This window comes from Xenopus laevis, chromosome 4L, assembly GCF_017654675.1.
Source record: "Xenopus laevis strain J_2021 chromosome 4L, Xenopus_laevis_v10.1, whole genome shotgun sequence".
NCBI classification, from domain to species: Eukaryota; Metazoa; Chordata; class Amphibia; order Anura; family Pipidae; genus Xenopus; species Xenopus laevis.
Genome location: NC_054377.1, coordinates 14559616 through 14580015, shown reverse-complemented (window position 1 = coordinate 14580015; position 20400 = coordinate 14559616). Strand labels below are relative to the sequence as shown.

At 39.1% G+C, this 20400-nt stretch overlaps 1 protein-coding gene across 1 annotated transcript; it reads left to right on the top strand.

The window, feature by feature from the left end:
• The first annotated feature begins 232 nt into the window (after positions 1–232).
• On the top strand, positions 233–10183 carry fshb.L (follicle stimulating hormone subunit beta L homeolog). Its single transcript, NM_001091025.1, is given in 3 exon segments — positions 233–258; positions 832–1023; positions 7628–10183. Coding segments are annotated over 2 exon segments (405 nt in total). The 5' UTR covers positions 233–258; positions 832–864; the 3' UTR covers positions 7874–10183.
• The last annotated feature ends 10217 nt before the right edge of the window (positions 10184–20400 follow it).

The window sequence follows — 20400 nt, the reverse complement described above, 5'->3', positions numbered from 1 at the left end:
ACTCTTTCCATTATTTGCAAAACAGACTTCAAATATCAATGATCTTGACCTAATTATGATTGGGAGTTATGTTGTTGCAAGGCTGAACTGTCTGGCCAAATGCTAATCTGTCAACCTAACAGAGAACAGGGAGAGATATATTTTAATACCAGTTAAACCCTTCAGGTGTCACTTACTCAGCCATCAGTTTCCTATAAAAGGAAAGGGTTTCTCTGTGCCTGGGCTACAGAATCATCCACCTCCGACACAGCAATAAAGGTATTGTACCACCTGTATATTCTGCAATTAAATCCCTGCTGAGCATAGATCTTTAATTAGCCTCTACTCGGCTTCCTCCTATCCTTCTCATGAAAAACCTCTAAAAACATAGACTTCTGCTTCTTGTTTTCAAACACATGGATTACAATGTCAGATTGTTAACATTGATAGTTGTGTCAAAAATGTTTATTATTTACTGATTTATCTAAAGCGCAAAGCAAGTAAAAGTTGAACATTTTAACAATTTTTTTTTTTAAATAAATGCAAACTAGTACTTCCCTTTGCTTTTAATCTAACGTCAGTCTCCCATTTTTGCTTATAAACAAGTGTATTGAGAATTAGTTTATCATGTGCACAGGCCCTTCATGTACCCTTTGTACATACATTGGATACATATGCAGTGGACAGAAACTTACTCCTGTAATAGCTGACAATAATGTTACTTCCCCTTTATATTGAGGTTAAAAACTGAAAAGTGGAGACAACCATGCCCAAATTAAGATAAGGAAGTACTGGGTGATGCCCATCTCAGGTGCATAGCATTTTAATATTCTTTTTTCTTTCATTCTGCAGTGTGTCCTTAAGAAAACCTTCTGTATTGGTAGAATGGAGAGACTTTTTGTGTACGTGCTCGTTCTGTGTTGGAAGATGATTCCATGCAGCTCGTGTGAGTTGTCCAACATAACAATCGTGTTGGAGAAGGAAGGATGTGACACCTGCATCACTGTGAATGCCACTTGGTGCTCAGGATACTGCTTAACCAGGGTAAGTCTGGGGACAATATCTGGTTGGTGACTTTGCTACTAATATAAGGAGGTCTTTGTATGATTCACCCTTGCTGTACAGAAAATATATTAAGATCTTTGTACAAGGGTGCTATCACACGAGGAATACTTGACATAAAGGGGCAGATTTATTAAGGATCAAAGTGAAAATTCTAATTTGAATTTTGAAAAAAATTTTGGTCAAAACAATTGTGAATTATCCAAACTGAATTTGAGTTTTAATTTGAATTCGAATTCCGAGATTTCTCATACTCTGGCCCTTTAGGAACTCGAATTCAACTGTTCGCCACCTAAAACCTGTCGAATTACTGTATAAGTCATAGGGAGAGGTCCAGGGATCAATTTTGATGTTTGTAGCCTTCCTGACATTTGAATCGAGTTTTTTAAATTCGAATCACATTTTTCAAATTTGAATCGAATTCGATTCAGGTCATTTAAATTTGTTCGAGTTTTAAAAATGTTATTAATACATTTCGACTATACAAATTTTGAATTAATGGGAGTTTGAAAAAACTCACATGATTCGAAAATTCAACCCTTGATAAATGTGCCTTCAAAAGTGTTTGAAGGCTTTCTGACTTGTCCAAAGCTTTTGCACTGTATAAACTGCACATCCAACCATTCTTTATGGCAAAGCCTGAAAGACATTTTGGGCAGCTGTTCATTTCTTCATGGTTCACCTGTTTAAAACATCCCCCTCTTCTTTCAAAAAATCCCATAACAGCAATGATGTCCAACCTACAGATCTTCAGCTGAATTATGGAGGTGGCTGCTGTCAAGGACGGAACTATAGAGCCCTGGTAATAATGGGTGGTGGGCAGGTTTACTCTATATCAGTGCAATATAGATCATCTTCTCTTCTTTTGGGAAGAAGGAGCATTGTTGGCTGTGGGAGCCCAGTCATGTCTAGTTTTGCCCTGAGCCACCTCCAACAACCCTTAGAAGACATTGGGGATTGTAGCCCCTCTTACAGATGAAATGAACTATAAGTACCTTTCTGGAAAACACTATTTCCCCAATGTACAGTCAAAGCATTGCGCTTGTGAACCCACACACAAATGAACAGAACAAAGACAAAATTCAGTATGCCCACAAATATTTTACATTATTTCCAGAACTACAAACCATTCCATATCTAAAGTGAGAACATTGCCCCATGACTGGGTGCTCCATCTGAATGCAAGAAAGAAACCACTTTCAATGGTTCATCAAAAGGTCCCACACAATGAAAAGTTGTGCCATAATCAGCCATGAACCATGAGTTAAAATATTTTTTATATCATAAAATCCTAACAGTTTTATACTGAAGGTAATAGTTCTTGTAGCAGGTGGTATGTAAAGGATAATATTTCATTAGCCATGGCTGTACAGTACAACAAGCACATAAACAGAATGTACTTTTCTATAATAATCTTGATCATTTTCGTGAGCAGATTGCATGGCTCGACAATATTGTATTTATCCATTATTTCCTCATGATCCGAACCGATTTAATCACCAAAGGGAACTTAGACACCGTATGTAGAATATGTGTGATCATTGGCTCATTTACTGAGCAATTATCATATACGTCTTCTAATTGGAAAGCCCAACCGAAGAATAAATCAAGTTTATCCAAGAAGAAGCCAATTAGATGTTGATATATTGGTAATCCATTGGCACATTACTGTTCTTCAGATGCTAATTTATATCCAACTTGTACTGGGGGAAGAGAATGTTCATATTTGCATTTATATACACTCTGTAAGTGGAGGTGTTTATAGTATTGCTTTGCAGGGATAATGTATGATGAGTAAGCATAGGGTCAAACTCTTAACCTCTGTTCATACACAAGCTAAAATTTCCCATCTGTCCAATAAATATGTCCTGCCCTGGAAATGTCTACAAATTCCTCTGCAGATAATCGTACAGTGCTACTCAACCCTTATTCTCTATGTACTTGCCTATGGTATGGCAGCAACTCATTGAGGTTTTCCATTAATTGCCTTCTTCAGCACTAGGAAAGAATTCATAAAACTGCAAGATATGGTCAATCCAAGATTTTATGTTTTCCAGGGATGCAAAAAAACTTAAATTCAGGAAATCCAGAAAAACATAGAGTAGGTGGAAGTAAGATTACAGGTTGACTGTAAAATTGGTGTAAACTGCAAAAGAATGACTCAAAAAGTGTGAAAACTTAAAATGTTTCCTGAAGAGTCACATTCTTGTTTCTAATGAAAATATGCCAAAAATGATGGGGTAAAATGTGGGTCACAATCGCCAACATGTTCCCATTGAAATGCATTAGAATAGAAAGGGACAAAACCTGGAAACAAATCAGTATCAGGCATGTGTTTAGAGACACCAGAGTTGTATGTATGTATGTACTGTATGTATAACTTTATTTGTAAAGTGCTGTTAAAGGAGAACCAAACCCTTGCTAATAAAACCTCTTACCCCCTACCCTACATAGACCACCCTCCCTGCTCCCCCTTAGCCTAGGTATTACCTTTGGTAAATGCCCCTACCTCTTTACTTACCCCTCAGTGCAGATTCAGGGCATTGGAGTTCACGGGCACCATCTTCTTCTCTTCGGTTATCTTTGTGTCTTCTTCCAGCATTATGGCAATTTCTGTGACTTTTGGTGCATGCATAGTTGTCGTGAAACAGAAGAATATTACCGTAGAGAAGAAGATGGCGTCTGTGAACTCCGATGCCCTGAATCTGCACCGAGGGGTAGGTAAAAAGTTAGGGGCATTTACCAAAAGTACCACCTAGACTGAAGGGGAGCAGGGAGGGGGGTCTATGTAGAGAAGGGGGTAGGGGTTTTTATTAGCAAGGGTTTGGTTCTCCTTTAAGGAGCCGCAGTGCTGTACAGTGCATAAAAGTACAATATATATAAAAGAATACACAGGGAAGACAAATCACATAATAAATATACACAGAATTCATATCAGGACAAAGAGCTTAAGTGCTGTGTGGTAAGAGACATATGGGCAAATTCACTAAGGCGCGAAGCGCCGAACGCTAGCGTTAATTCGCTAGCGTTTGGCATTTTCGCTACTGCGCAAATTCACTAACGAACGCTAGCGTAGTTTCACTAGTGTTACTTCGCAACCTTACGCCAGGCGAATCTTCGCTAGCGACGAAACTACGCAAATTCACTAACTTGCGCAGTGTAGCGAACGCTACCTTTTACGCTAGACTTCCTTCGTTACCTCAGACCTGGCGAAGCGCAATAGAGTAGATAGGGATTGTTTAAAAAAAGTCAATTTTTCCCAAAAAACGCTGGCGTGTTTTCTACATGATGGCTGATAGGCTGAAAAAGATCGAAAATTTTTTGGGGCCTCCCCCTACATTTCCTGACCCATGGCAACTTACCTAGACAGTGGGCACATGAGTAGGGCAAAATAAAATTTTTATTTGCAGATTTGAAGGTTTTCTAGGCATTTGTAGTGCAGATACGTGTTCCTCCATTGAAATTTGAATTTCGCGCCGTATGCAAATTAGCCTTCGCTAGCGCAACTTCGCTTTATATAGCGAAACAACGCTAGTGCAACTCCGCAACCTTACGCTACCCCTGTGCGCAACTTCGGATTTTAGTGAATTTGCGAAGCGCTGGCGAAACTACGCCTGGCGAAGTGCGGCGAAGTTGCGCCTGGCGCAACTTTGCATCTTAGTGAATTTGCCCCATAGTGGGAAGGAGGTCCCTGCCCCATAGAGCTTACAGTCTAAGTGGATGGAAGGCTAACATACAGGCACAAATTGGAGATGAAAAAGTGCACACGGTAAGGCTTAGTCAGTAGGCACAGGACTAGGTAGACTCTTAGTTTTTTCTTGAAGAGATTGAGAGAGGATTCCTTATGGAGGAATTTGGGGATGGAACTCCAGAGGAAAGGAACAGCAAGATAGAAGGGTTTGAGACGAGAGGGGGCAGTGGATGTGGATGGAGGAGAGGAGAATATGATCAGGAACGTATAGTGAGACAAGAGAAGAAACGTAGTGAGGAGCAGAGATCTCAAAAGATGTTTTCAACTGGAATTATTACCCTCCCTCTTTATTTGCAATCTTACTTAAAATATATTGTTGTGCTTAAGAATAATTTAGACAAAAGCAATCTTTATTTTTTTAACCCATGTGTTAGCAAACATCAACATCTCACCATTTATGTCATTCCATGTCATGATGGATTCCAGGGTAACCAGAAGGTGCACCAAAAGATGGATATATTGGGTGAAGCTCCTCGCACTGTAATTAATGCTATTAATTTCAGTGACATATTGCTGTTATATATATATATACACCCAAGAATAGTTTTTATCAACTTAGAATTGATATAGGCATGTTACGTCCCTTATTATACCTTGTTGCTATTCTGAATAAATGGTATATTTATAGTAAATTAAAGCAGTGATGTTATAATTAAAAAAAAGATTACAGATGGTAGACTTTTATAAGAAATCTTAGCTCAGCCTATTAACATATGGGATATTTAACAGGAGGGCACATGGCAGTGGCACATTATGCATAAGTCACGTTGAGCATGGGCCCTTATTTATAGACCGTCTTATGTCATGATATTATTATTTATTATTATCACGTATATTTAGAGCGCCAACAAATTGCGCTAGAGCTTAGATTACTTATTGACTCACCATTGCTCTATTTTGCTGTTACATTGTGTTCCGCGAGATCAAGACTTGACCAATCAGAAAACTGTACTGGTATAGAAACTATTACTTGGAATGTCTAGGACTTGGTGACTCAAGAGATCTTTATATAATGTGGAGCAACATCTTAACTCTACTAAAAACATTTAAAGGAGAATTCAACCCTATGTTAAAAAAACCCTACCCCCCACACTACATAGACCCCCCTCCCTCTTCCCCCCCAGCCTAAGCGGTTTATTTACTAAAATCCGAATGCAAAAATCATGAAAAATTTGTGATTTTTTTATGAAATCAGACTTTTAAAATAAATCACATATTTTTCGAATTTATTAAACCCCGAGTTCGAACCTGAAAATCCGGCATCTCAGACCTGTTGACGTTGCATATAAGTCAATAGGAGAAGTTCCAAAGATTTTTTTGATGATTTCCAATACCCCCGAAGTTTTCTGAGTTTTCGGGTGAAAAATCTTAAAAATCTGATGAAAAATCCCAAAAAATTGTGAACATCGAATTTTTCAAACAAAATTTTCGGGAAAGTGTATTAATAAATAAGCCTAAAAAATCTGTGCGGATTTGGTCGGAGGTTTTTTCAGAAAATATTGAGATAAATTCAGACTTAGTGTTACCCAGGCAAATGCCCCTAACGCTTTACTTACCCCTTGATGCAGATTCAGGCATCGGGGGTTCACGGGCGCCATCTTCTTCTCTTCGGAAATCTTCTCTTCAGGTATGGGGAATGAGACCGGCGTGGCAGCGAATGCGTAGTTGGAGCAATTTTTCTGTTTTGTGACAACTGCGTATTTGCTGAAACTCACGGAAATTGCCGAAGCGCTGGTCTCATTCCGAAGATTACTGAAGCGGCTAAAGATGGCGCTCGTTAACTCCGATGCCCGAATCTGCACCGAAGGGTAAGTAAAAAGTTAGGGGTGTTTGCTTGGGGTAACACTTAGGTTGGGGGGGAGGAGGGTAGGGTTTTTTTAACTTTAGGGTTTAATTCTCCTTTAAATATAGAATAAAAAATATGATTATTATGGCATTAGTCATTATGCTGGTTTAGTTCATAGCAAGTAGTAGATATTGTCTTATTATTACAAATGCAACAATAAATATATAACTATTACTATGAAATAGTTCATATTTAAAATGAATATAAAAGCATAAATACATGTAAAAACAAATATCTAAATATTTACCTGGAAATATTTGTTATCTATAAAGTAAATGAAACAATATTAACTATATTTAGAAATATAAATAAAATAAATACAAAAATATAAATACAGGTATGGGATCCATTATCCGGATCTACCCCGTTATCCAGAAAGCGCTGAGTTACGGAAAGGCTATCTTCCATAGACTCCATTTTATACAAACAATCCAAATTTTTAAAAATGATTCCCTTGAGGGAATCAGAACATTCAAAATCCAATTTTTTCTGATAATTTTATTAACAAAAGTACAAGAATACTAGAATCTACGATTCGACCCTATTTATTATTAAAAAGCACAATTTAAAAAACGGAAATCGGAATTGTACGATTTTTCAGATTGTTTTCCCAAATCGCTTGTTTTTTTCTGGCTTTTTCCCAAAAAGTCTGAATTGTTTGGATTTTTGCCCAAAAAGCCTGGGCTAATTCCAGCGCAGACCACAGGAACTTCCAAACAGGATAGGGACCTCTCCCATTGAGGGAGGTCTGAGGTGGAGGATTTTTGGATTCACACTTTTTCCATCCTTGCGGTATAATGAATCTCGAAAAATTCTAGTTTTTTTCCACTAAAAATTAGAAGTTTTTGAGTTTTTTGCATTCAGACTTTAATAAATAACCCCCTAATAGTATCGGCAGTAATGAAGTGAAAGACTGCAGTCTAAAACTGCTAATAATAATCTTTTTCTATATCCCTGAACTTGAATAGTATTATCTTCTTTTGTTGCAGGACTCTTCTTCAAAGCATCCGCTCATCAAACAGGTTCAGCATGTGTGCACCTACACGGATATCACTTATGAAACAGTGAAATTGCCGGGCTGTGCCGAGGATGTCGATCCCTTTTACTCCTATCCTGTGGCCGTAGACTGTCACTGTGATCTTTGTAACATTCACACAACAGACTGCACAGTGAGAAGTTTGGGGCCCTCCTACTGTTCTCTCGACCAAGAAAAGGAAGACATAGAAAACAATTAAGCCTCTTTGTTAGTGATGGGCGAATCTGTGCCGTTTCACCAAATAATTTGTGAATTAACAGCAAAACTCTAGAAGCGGCAAAAAATTTGCAAAACCCATTGGGCGTCAAAATAATTTTGACACATGCGACAATTTTTATATGGACAACTATTTTGTCTAAAGTCAATTGGTGTCCGAATAATTTTGATGCGCGGAATTTTTATTTTGACGCCTGCAGTTAAAAACGTGGCTTAACGTGAAAAAATTGCCATGAATTTGTGCCTGGCGAATTTATTCGCCCATCACTACTCTTTGTATATTGTTGTTTTGGTTTATCCTAAAAGTAGTTGCCCTTTGCATCAAACCAGACGATATAAGCCATACCATATACCATATCCGGAAACCATTTATCCAGAAAGCTCTGACTTATGGAAAGGCCATCTCCCATAGACTCCATTTTATCCAAATAATCCAAATTTTTAAAAAAGATTTCCTTCTTCTCAATAACAATAAAACAGTAGCTTGTACTTGATCCCAACTAAGATATAATTAATCCTCATTGGAAGCAAAACCAGCCTATTGGGTTTATTTAATGTTTACAAGATTTTCTAGTAGACTTAAGGTATGAAGATCCAAATTACGGAAAGATCTGTTATCTGGAAAACCCTAGGTGCCAAGCATTCTGGATAACAGGTTACATACCATATACTAGTTTGTCACTGCTTCAATAACATATCTACGTGATATTTATATGGGATAGACCACTATGGTAGTTTCCTCTGTTTTTAAAGACAAACTCACCCATAATGTCCAACTAGTCACCTCTGTGCAGTTGTTGTAGTGTGATATAAGCCATTTTGTGGACACTGTTATTAAGACAAGACTTGCATCATCTCAGAATCTTGTTTATGCACCAGAATGGGGGACCTGATGTCCATCCCCATGCCCTGGCTACACAATTAAATGGTGAAGGGAACGGGGAATGTGTGAAGAGCAATGACATCTAGGAAGTGCTGAATGGAAAGTGAAAGTAATTGTCTGCCCTGCCTCTATGCCTAAGGCATAGAGGAGGGGCAGACAATATTTGATTGACAGCTGACATTTTTAAATGAGCTATGCATGCTTTAATAAAAACTAGAAATTGGATTTCATGCTTAATTTGAAAACTGACTTTTATTATATAGCTTTTTGTGTCTGGGTGACAGGTCAACTTTAAATACCCTCCCTCCTGCTGGGGCCAGGAACTGTGAAATAGTGACGTCACAATAGTAACTCTGGTGCTGGATCAACCAGGTCAGGGGAAAAAAATGAGCTCTTTCCTTATGGAGCTTGGGGGGATTAGAGGTCACACTTTACTCATGTACTCCAGCAGACCACCCACACAGTCATGGAATCATTGACTTTCTGCTGAAACCCGACTACTTTGTTCTCAATATTTTCTGAAAAAAAACCACACTGTTTTTTTTGTCTTATTTATTAATATATTTTCCCGAAAATTTTGTTCGCAGGAAAAAATTAGAATTTCACAAATTTTTTCGATCTTCCACATGAAAACTCCCAGATTATTGCCTGAAAACCCTGAATTCTTCGGGTTATTGCACGAAACCTCGGCAGTTCTGAGATGCCAGATTTTCGGATTCTGACTTTTTCCATCCTCGGGGTATAATAAATTCCGAAGAATTCGTCTTTTTTTAAAATTCCGATTTTATACAAAAAACTTTTTTTCAGATTTTCTGCATTCGGAGTTTAGTAAATAAACCGCTTAGTCAGTTTGATTTCAATGCAAGTACTTGCCTCTGGTTTTAAAAGGAAACAGTTGGAACAACAGGTATGGATATAAAACTCAAGTGTGGACAAGGCCTGAATATATTACTAGAAATGTGAATGCTTTATTTCTACATGAGCCCCCTTGGAGTTAAAACCTTGTATTATCCAAATATATTAATATGTCACGACTCTTTTTTTTTGGGGTGGATTTAAATTGGCAATGAATAAATAAAACTTTAATTAGTTCCATTTTCCAGTTGGTCTATTAAAAATGCAAGACCTTTCATAAATGTTGCCCGTTCCAATGTGGATCATAATGTGAGTGACAAAATGACTGAAGCAAGTGGGATGCAGAAATACAGTATATTCCTGGGTCTCAAAACCCGGCAACTAAATTCTGCATAGAAAAGATTCGGCGCATCTGTATTATTATAATGTGTTTGTTCCGACCTGTTGCTGTCAGATACAATGCCTTATCTATCTTATTTTCCTTTCACTGCAATCTATTGTTATATTTGTATTGTTTCTTAACTATGTCTGTTTAAATAAAAGCCTGTGCTTCTGATTGGTGCATTCTTGATCATATTTGTCTTTTTTTACCTATTTTGTACCAAAAAAGGCTGTATAAATGTCCAGGCATCTTCCTGTTGGCAGCTGCTTCTCACAATATTAAAGGCAGTAATGCCATGAAGATTGGTTCAAAATGTCGGATTTTCCGGCTAAACCCAGCGTAGACCACAAAAATTTCAAATTGAGATAGGTGCCTCTCCCATTGACTTTTAAAGGACCTCAACAGGTCTGAGATGGCAGATTTTCTGATTCAGGCTTTTTGTAGCATCGGGGTATAATAAATCTCGAAAGATTCAAGTTTTTCCAAAACTCTCGAATTTTTCGAGCTTTTAACATTCAGATTTTAAACAATAACCCTCTTAATGTTCTGTTGATTGACCAATGGAAAGCAAAATCAGCAAAGAATCTCCTAAAGAATCTCAAGCTGATGTCATATAAACACAGAGCGCCAATAATGATGTCATAGTTGCACGTGCGGAGGATCCAACGGCCTCCCAGTGTAAAATAAAGATACGTCAGCACCCGGAATCAGGCAAGTGTGGCTCTTGCAGGATTCTGTGTCCATAAGTCCGTATCTTTATTCTAGAATCCAAAGGTATCACAGCAAGGGAGATTTTAAAAGAACAAAAAATTGGTGCCCTTTAAGTCACAAAACAATGCGCCTGTATCTCTTTAAAGAGAAATGGGAATGTTACCTATGCCCAAGTGTAAATGGAATCACTGAGCATGCTGGGAAATCTAATTCACAAGAGTGATACAGTCCAGGTCCATGGTATGTGCATATCCAGAACATCATCTGGTATTCAGCTTCCAGTCTTTTTATTTTTTATTTCTTTTGGCCTGGTTCCAAGATAAATACACACACATATATATTACTTAAGCTATGTGACATTTCATCATTAAAATTTGGGATGCCGGGAACCTTTCTAGCCAGACAGAATCCGCTTCTCTTCAGCCTCCTGTAATAAGAAGAACAGGAAGCAATGGCAATAAATCATTTTCAGCACCACGGACAGTTACCATCTCTCCATCACAATGGCTGCATTTCATTCAACTGGAGGTTGGATTTTTCCCATTCTCTGATCTCTATTCTGTCAGCCTGTCCTTGTCTGTTCTGTCCTGCTCCCCAAATAGCACTCCTTTCAGTTTACTTATTCTTAGTTAAGGGGGATATATGCCCAAAAATAAACCTTTGCCTAATGAAAGAGCATGCAACTCTATGCAACTTTCCAATACACATGCTTTAGTCATTTCCAGTGGCTTTGAAGCTACATGTAAATGTAATTGCTATTGAAAGCAGTATCTGAATGTCCTTTTCTATTCTCAGCCCTGGGGAATCTGACTTTTTAACAAAAAAAGCTTGCAAGCCTTCCTTTTGATACATTGCTTCAACAGTCCCCCAGTACAGAATGAGGCAGTAAAATGCTGCCATTACATTTACAAATCAGTCCAACAATTATGACATAGAATTAGTTTATTATGTGCCTGGGTATATAATGGATAGACAGGCTACTTGGCCTTTTCCAAAGCTGGTACTGTTAACTTTGCAATGAGTCATTTATACTCAATCTGGAAGCCTGGCACCTTGAAGTATATGTTTTTAATTGCTTTTTATTGTTTGGTGTCATTTTGTTTTCAGCACCAGTTGCTGTTTGGAGTGAGCTTCCCTAGGCAGTCACCCACACACATCTCAAACTTGGCAGTGATGATTCATAAGTGTTGTGGACACCTATTTGCATCTACTTTTCTCACTGTTGAACAGTCAAATGAACTCTACTGAGATACTGAGGCAATGCAGCACGATGATACCAGTGTTGGACTGGGACACCGGGGGCCCACCTAAAAACCTTACACCAGGGGCCCACTCTCAGTACTATTATTATTCTTCTCCTCACTCAGCCTCTATTCTCCTAGTCTCTATTCTTTACATACTATAAAATATTATTCTATCTATTTAGCCTCTTTGTTCTCAAAGAAATAGGAAATGGCCATGAAATAGGCCAAATCTTTAGCAGCACAAGGGCCCCCTGACACCTGGGCCCACCGGGAGTTTTCCTGGTATCCCGATGGGCCAGTCCGACACTGGATGATACTATAAAGATGAAAGTAAATGCACCGTGCTGCTATAGGTTACAAGATCCTGCGCAAACTCATAACCAAATGTTAAGTAGAAAATCACTTCTGTACATTTCAAAACCATGAGCAGTGAATTCAGTATTCAGTGTCGGACTGGGTTGTTAAGGGACCACCAGGGGCTTTAACCCAAAGGGCCCTCCTCCCCAGCCACAGGGGCCAACCACTCACTTCCCATCTCAAAAACACCTCGTTGTTCCTCCATGTGCTTCTTATGGCCACAGAACAAAAATGGGAAGTCTTTAAAATGCTGCTTAATAAATATACTTGTCAGTATATTCCACTTGTAAGCAAGGAACGTCGTTGCAAAGCAAAACCTTTTTGGTTCAATAGAAGCGTTGGTGTTGAGGTGGGTAAGAAAAGACGTGCTTTTAAGGCTTTCAAGTTAGCTGGTACAGCCGAAACATTTATAAGGTAAAAGGAGGCCAATAAATCATGCAAAGAAGCTATAAGGCAAGCTAAAATTGCTATAGAAAAGGATATTGCAGCAAGCAGTAAAAAAAATCCAAAATTATTTTTTAAATATGTCAATAGTAAAAAAATGAAGCAGGAAGGGGTGGGACCCTTACTATCAGAGGGGGGTCAGCTGGTTGATGAAAACAAAATAAAAGCGCAGATTCTGAACTCGTAATTTTCATCTGTGTACACAAATGAAGAACCAGTAAGTGAAGGTTTCCTTCTTAACACTCCCAATTCTAGTAATACAACTAATGATGCATGGTTCACACATGAAGAAATTCAAAAGAGACTTGAACATGCTAAGATTAACAAAGGTCCAGGGCCAGATGGTATTCATCCCAGGGTAATTAGCGAGCTTAGCTCTGTGATTGCCAAACCTCTTTACTTAATTTTTCAGGATTCATTGAGATCTGGCATTGTGCCGAGAGACTGGCGAATTGCTAATGTGGTGCCTCTATTCAAAAAAGGATCCCATTCTCAGCCTCAAAACTATAGGCCAGTTAGTCTGACGTCAGTATTAGGAAAGCTTTTCGAAGGGTTAATAAAGGATAAGATACTGGACTTCATAGCAAATCATAATACTATGAGTTTGTGCCAGCATGGTTTTATGCATAATAGATCTTGCCAGACTAACTTAATTTCTTTTTACGAGAATGTAAGTAGAGACCTCGATTCTGGGATGGCAGTGGATGTGATTTACTTAGACTTTGCTAAAGCATTTGATACAGTGCCACACAAAAGGTTACTGGTTAAATTAAGGAATGTTGGCCTGGAACATAGTATTTGTACCTGGATAGAGAACTGGCTAAAAGATAGACTACAAAGAGTGGTGGTAAATGGAACATTTTCTAATTGGACCAGTGTTGTTAGTGGAGTACCGCAGGGCTCTGTACTAGGTCCCTTGCTTTTCAACTTGTTTATTAATGACCTGGAGGTGGGCATTGAAAGTACTGTTTCTATTTTTGCAGATGATACTAAATTGTGCAGAACTATAGGTTCCATGCAGGATGCTGCCACTTTGCAAAGTGATCTGTCTAAACTGGAAAACTGGGCAGCAAACTGGAAAATGAGGTTCAACGTTGATAAATGCAAGGTTATGCACTTTGGCAAAAATAATATAAATGCAAGTTATACACTAAATGGCAGTGTGTTGGGAGTTTCCTTAAATGAAAAGGATCTAGGGGTCTTTGTAGATAACACGTTGTCTAATTCTGGGCAGTGTCATTCTGTGACTACTAAAGCAAATAAAGTTCTGTCTTGCATAAAAAAGGGCATTAACTCAAGGGATGAAAACATAATTATGCCTCTTTATAGGTCCTTGGTGAGGCCTCATCTGGAGTATGCAGTTCAGTTTTGGACTCCAGTCCTTAAGAGGGATATAAATGAGCTGGAGAGAGTGCAGAGACGTGCAACTAAATTGGTTAGAGGGACGGAAGACTTAAATTATGAGGGTAGACTGTCAAGGTTGGGGTTGTTTTCTCTGGAAAAAAGGCGCTTGCGAGGGGACATGATTACACTTTACAAGTACATTAGAGGACATTATAGACAAATGGCAGGGGACCTTTTTACCCATAAAGTGGATCACCGTACCAGAGGCCACCCCTTTAGACTAGAAGAAAAGAACTTTCATTTGAAGCAACGTAGAGGGTTCTTCACAGTCAGGACAGTGAGGTTGTGGAATGCACTGCCGGGTGATGTTGTGATGGCTGATTCAGTTAATGCCTTTAAGAATGGCTTGGATGATTTTTTGGACAGACATAATATCCAAGGCTATTGTGATACTAAACTCTATAGTTAGTATAGGTATGGGTATATAGAATTTTAATTAAAAGTAGGGAGGGGTGTGTGTATGGATGATGGGTTTTCATTTGGAGGGGTTGAACTTGATGGACTTTGTCTTTTTTCAACCCAATTTAACTATGTAACTATGTAACTATGTAACTGCAAAATTAATAGGCCAGACCAGGATTTTCCATGATGTCTCAGTGTCCCAGTCTAACCCTGACAGTATTAGACAAGAAGTTGTAGCAGCTGATTGAATGGATTGATCTATGTCACTGTGATCAGTGGCACACTGAATTACATAAACATAAAGACAGGAGTTAAAGAAGAAGGAAAGTATAAATCAATGCAGGTGCCAAATATTAGGCATTAATGATAACCTGAGCCGATGCTCCAGTTAGCAGGAAACATACTATTGAGGGAGCACCACAGAGTTATCCTTCCTGCTTCTTCTCTTTTTGCATGCCTAAGTGAAAATCCTGGAAATCGTTGAAAAAAATACACCTTTTCACTCTACTGTTGCTGCTCCGGCCCAGGGTATTGAACAAAGAAGAAGCAGAAGAAGAAGAATGCTCTATGTTGCATGCTGAAAAGTACCCCAGGCCGGTGCAGTTTTCTGCTAACAGGAGGACTGGTCCGGCATGGGTTTCAAGTGATAACAACCACTGGTGGGTGTCCCTTCTGCTTTAAAGGAGAAGGAAAGGCTAAAATTAAGTAAGCTTTATCAGAAAGGTCTATATAAATACACCAGTGCTCGGAATAATATTCTCTACTGGTGGGTGTGCCTTCTGCTTTAAGTTTAATCGCTTGTATCAGGCCCTATCTGGATATAATATTCTCTACAAAATGCACATTCACATCACAAGTATTTGGATACTGGCCTGTGGTTTGAATCGCAGGCAAGTAGAAGAACATACAAGAGGCACATATACAGTATATAGCACTCTGGTTGGAATCAAACCCAGGATTCTGGAGATCCCAACCTAATCCTAACCATTCCAGGAGATCACCCTTCTTTCGACATGGTTCATGTTGCGAATAACAAGATCTATAAGAGTAAAATCTTGGGGGAACCTTAAATGGATTACACAGGCCAAATCAGAAAATGCGAGTAATGACATTTAAAATCTTAGCAACCAAACCCCTTTCCCAGATAATTAAAGTAACTATGAAACACGGAATCCCCATTTGGCAAAAGTCATAAACAGAATCACACGGAACCTGACATTTTTAACATAATGAAAAGAGATTAAGCACAAGTACAGAGTAGGTGCATGTATTAAATAGACCTGGATTATGATGTCTGCAATTCAATATCACTTTGTTCTTTGACATTTCTGTCAGGGTCAGAGAAAGCAGACTAAGCAATGCTCCATCACATTCATGTTACTGATTCACTATCGGCCATTGCACATCACTCACGCGGTCAGGGATTTTGTACTGTAAAGTGTTTCAATTGCGATGTTTTTTCACATTAATTACTATGCTGTTCAAAGTTAATATATATTGTATGTGCCATGATCTCAAATATTTATGGGGCAAATTTATGGAAATTTCAACTGGAATATCCTTCCCTTTTGACATGAGTTTGTTCAGTTGGGCTCACATGAAAAGGGTGCATAAACACTAATAAGAGATAATACAATTTTGTGTATACAGATTCCCATGTGAGTCCCCCTGACTTGGATGGATTCTGTTCTTAAAGGAGAAGCAAACCCTTAAAAAAACCCTACCCCCCTACCCTACATAAACCCCCCTCCCTCCCTCTCTCTCTCCCCCCCCAGCCTAGCTGCTACACCAGGCAAATGCCCCTAAGTCTTTACTTACCCCTTGGTATAGATTCTGTCCAACCGAGTTCACGGGCAACATCTTCGGCCAATTTGGTAATCTTTGGGTCTTCTCCCGGCGCTTCAGCAATTTTCGTGAGTTTTGGCGCATGGGCAGTTGTCGGGAAACAGAAAATTGCTCCAACTGCTCATGCGCCGATACAGCACTTGCTTCCCAAAGATTACCGAAGAGAAGAAGATGGCGCCCATGAACTCCGCTGGACAGAATCTGCGCAGAGGGGTAAGTAAAGACTTACTTGAGTAGCAGCTAGGCTGAGGGGGGGGGGTTCACATGCATACCCGATTGCTCACACTGAAAGGAAACCATTAAGATCTTCCTTTGACTCCCAGGCACCAATCTTAAGGTGGCCATACACTATAAGGTGGCCAAATGAGCAGATCTTAACCCAATATGGCCACTAATGGCTGGGCGATATTGGGTGAATCCGAACGTTCGGGCCTGGGGATTACAATGCTACAAATGGGCGCCAACTGGTGGCAGGACTGCATCAACTAGCCGATGCGGTCCTGGATCAAATCAAACTTGACTGATCGATATCTGGCCGATTTTTGGCCTGACATCGATTGGGAGGACCCGTCAGGAGCCCCCACACATGGGCAGATAATCTGCCGTATCGGTCTAAAGGTCCTGCCCATGTATGTCCACTTTTAGGCTAGAAGTGTCATTGAAAACCTCCCTCACTTTGTTTCATATGGAAGGGAAAGACCTTGCATTTTAGAGAATCTGTGCACCACCCACCATGACTTCCTGCAGGATGGGACCATGCCTCCTGTCTGTCTTAATCCTGCCACCATTTGCCTCTTGCCCATAAAGTGCAATCAAGGAAGTAAACCTGCCCATAGCCTGCCATCAGGCTGAGATTGGAAGTCTCTGTTAACCAAGGGAGATTTATCAAGGTTCGAATTTCGAATTTGAAAAACTTAGAAATTTGATTTCAAAAAGACCAACCAAAATTAAATTGAAGGTTTTTATAGCCAAATAGGTCAGTTTTCAATCGAATAGGTCCGTTTTCCATCTAATTTGAATTTGTATGAATCTAAGTAATATCGCATTTGAATCGTACAATTAGAAGTTTTTCCCATAAAAACTTTGATTTTCCAAAGTCCACCAATTGATTCCAAATAGGTTCTAGGAGGTCCCCCATAGGCTAAAACAGCAATTCGGCAGGTTTTAGATGGCAAAGTCAAATTTTTATAGAGAGATAGTACATGATAAATTTCAAAATTCAAATTTTCTAACTTTTTTCAATTTCAAATAGAATTTGGACTATTCCCTAGTCAAAGTACACAAAAATGTGCTCGAAATTCAAATTTTTTTAATTTGAATTTCTTTCATTTGAATTTTCACTTTGACTTTTGATAAATCAGTCCATCACTTCAACGCGGTGCAGGGTGGGGAACGGGGTTGAATGACATTTTGAATGTTGCCTGACGTTGACCACAATGCAAGGCCAATGAGGACCTGCTGAATCTGCATTACTAGGAATGGGTTGAAAAACTGAAAATGATTTGTAGATCTGAACCTTTGTTCTTTTTTTATGAGCTCCAACTTGTTAGCGCTTGTGAAAACTAAAAACAACAGTCATAAATCTGCCCCTGTATCACATAATGGAAAAGAAGAGGGCAAAACAACAATGTGATGTCAGTATTGTCAGTGTACAACAATATCCTCTTACAGGTGACTTCACACACATATTATTAGAAGCAATGTGCCTGCTGCTGAAACACATACGCATATCAGATGTCACCTTGGTGTCCTCCATGAAAGTCATGGAGCTCATGTGAGAAAGATTCCCATATTCTATTTACTTTTTTCCTCTCAAATAACCCCGTAACAGAAAATGTGACCACTGCTGGGAAACAGAAAGAATATTAAATTATACAAATTTGTATTGGTGTTTTGACAAATCTTAAGCACAGCAGATGCACCATTCTTGGCCGAGACTCTATATAAATCATGATAGGAGAACATACAGACCACAATGGTCAGAGATCCTATCTGGAACCCCATTGAAAGTTGCATTTGTAGACTGGGAATGAAGCAGATCATAGCATGAATGGATCTACCCAACTTCTTGGCTTTCTTTCAAGTTTCAAGGTTATTCCCCAAAATTCTAATTTTCTTGTCAGATTCAGTGACTGTTAACATATGGGTTAAGCACCCTTTATCTTAAAGGGCAACTAAAGTGTTAAATAGAATAAGGCTAGAAATGCTGTATTTTGTATACTAAACATAAACATGAAGTTACTGCACCACAAGCCTAATCAAACAAATGATTTATGCTTTCAAAGTTGGCCACAGGGGGTCACCATCTTGTAACTTTGTTATACATCTTTGCAAGACCAAGACTGTGCACATGCTCAGTGTGGTCTGGGCTGCTTAGGGATCATCGTAAATTATCAAAACACCATAAGACAAATAATATCTACCAGAAGCCGATACAGCAAGACTGATTAATAATCAGAATATACAGACTGCACTGGGTCCTGTGTTGTCATGTAATCTAATGTGGATTTTATAGTTTTTGTATTGTTTAATACAAACTTTCTCCAACTCTGCAGAACCAGTGGCTGCAGCAAAATAATTCTCCAAATAGAATCCCAGTTTATCTGTTTAAATCTGGCTCCATGATCTTTGTCCCTGCAGCTGGAGTTGGAAACAGTAAAGGAGATGTAAAGGCAAAAATAAAATCCAATACAAATCTCTATACAGTTGCCGACTGCTCTACAGGGAAACAAACAAAGCTGCTTGAGTTCTGCATGGCTGGGAAGTAAGACGGGGGCTCCCCCTGCTGTTCATAAGTATGATTGTTTCCCTGCTCAGCAGTTAGGGACCGTCTGACAATTCCTATCCACAGCAGTAAATGAAGGGAGAATTTCACTGCATACAGTCAGGTTTCTTATAAAAACATACACATTTCTTAATTAAACTATATTGGAGATAGGTTTCTTTTTCATTAAAGTAAGTAAATATTGGATTTTATTTTTTGCCTTTCCATGCCCTTTAAATGTGGAACTCTGTGAGAAAGCACCTTGGAATCATTCCACCATTGTCTTTCCCAAAATGTGCATATTATGTGTATGTGGATACACCACAGGTCTTCCATTAGTTTAAAAAACTTTATTGGCCCTAGAAAATGTATACATATCCAACTACCTTGAAAATCAGCTCCTGAAATAGCTGTGATTGTTTCTCTGCTCCATGGGGCGGGGGAATTGTAGACACCTATAATCCCCTGCCAGGCCAGTCTGTGACACCAAAGCTCCTCAAGGTTAGGAAACCCTTCTCATGTTTATGAAAACAGAGTTTTCTTTTTATAAAATGGCTTTTATTTTTTTCAAGGTGAAAAGATTTACTTTGCCTTATTAAGCCTTCAGCTATTCCTGTCTCCCATCTGCTGTTTGGATTTGTTCAGAGCTATTGCTGCATTTGTTTTCAATCTTTCTGGCCCGTCTTTACCAAATCTATTATTGCTTCAAATGTCTGGTCAGCATGAACTTCATTTAATTCTTATATTAAAAAAAAGAAAATGGTTGGATGAGAAACCTGGAAAATGAAGGTGGAATCTGGCTTTGTGTATAATTTGCTGTAGAAGATTGGTTGCACTTTTTTAATTCCCTCGATCCAGTAGTTACCAACTGGTGGGGCTGGTCAACTTGAAGGACACTTAGAGGTAAAGACCTGTTTAGCTGTCATAGATTCTCCTGGGGGTTCAGCTTGATGGTTAATTAGGATGTGATTTTGGCTTGGTCTGCAGGTGGGGAAAGAGGGTTCTGTTTTCTCAGCTCAAGTCCTGTTTTCCGGGCTCATGTGAAGATCATTCTGATATTCAGGTCACTCCAAGGGGCAAATTCACTAAGATTCGTAGTTGCGCCAGGCGTAACTTCGCCACACTTCGCCACACTTCACCAGGCGTAGTTTCGCCAGCGCTTTGCAAATTCACTAAAATCCGAAGTTGCGCTCAGGGGTAGCGTAAGGTTGCGGAGTTG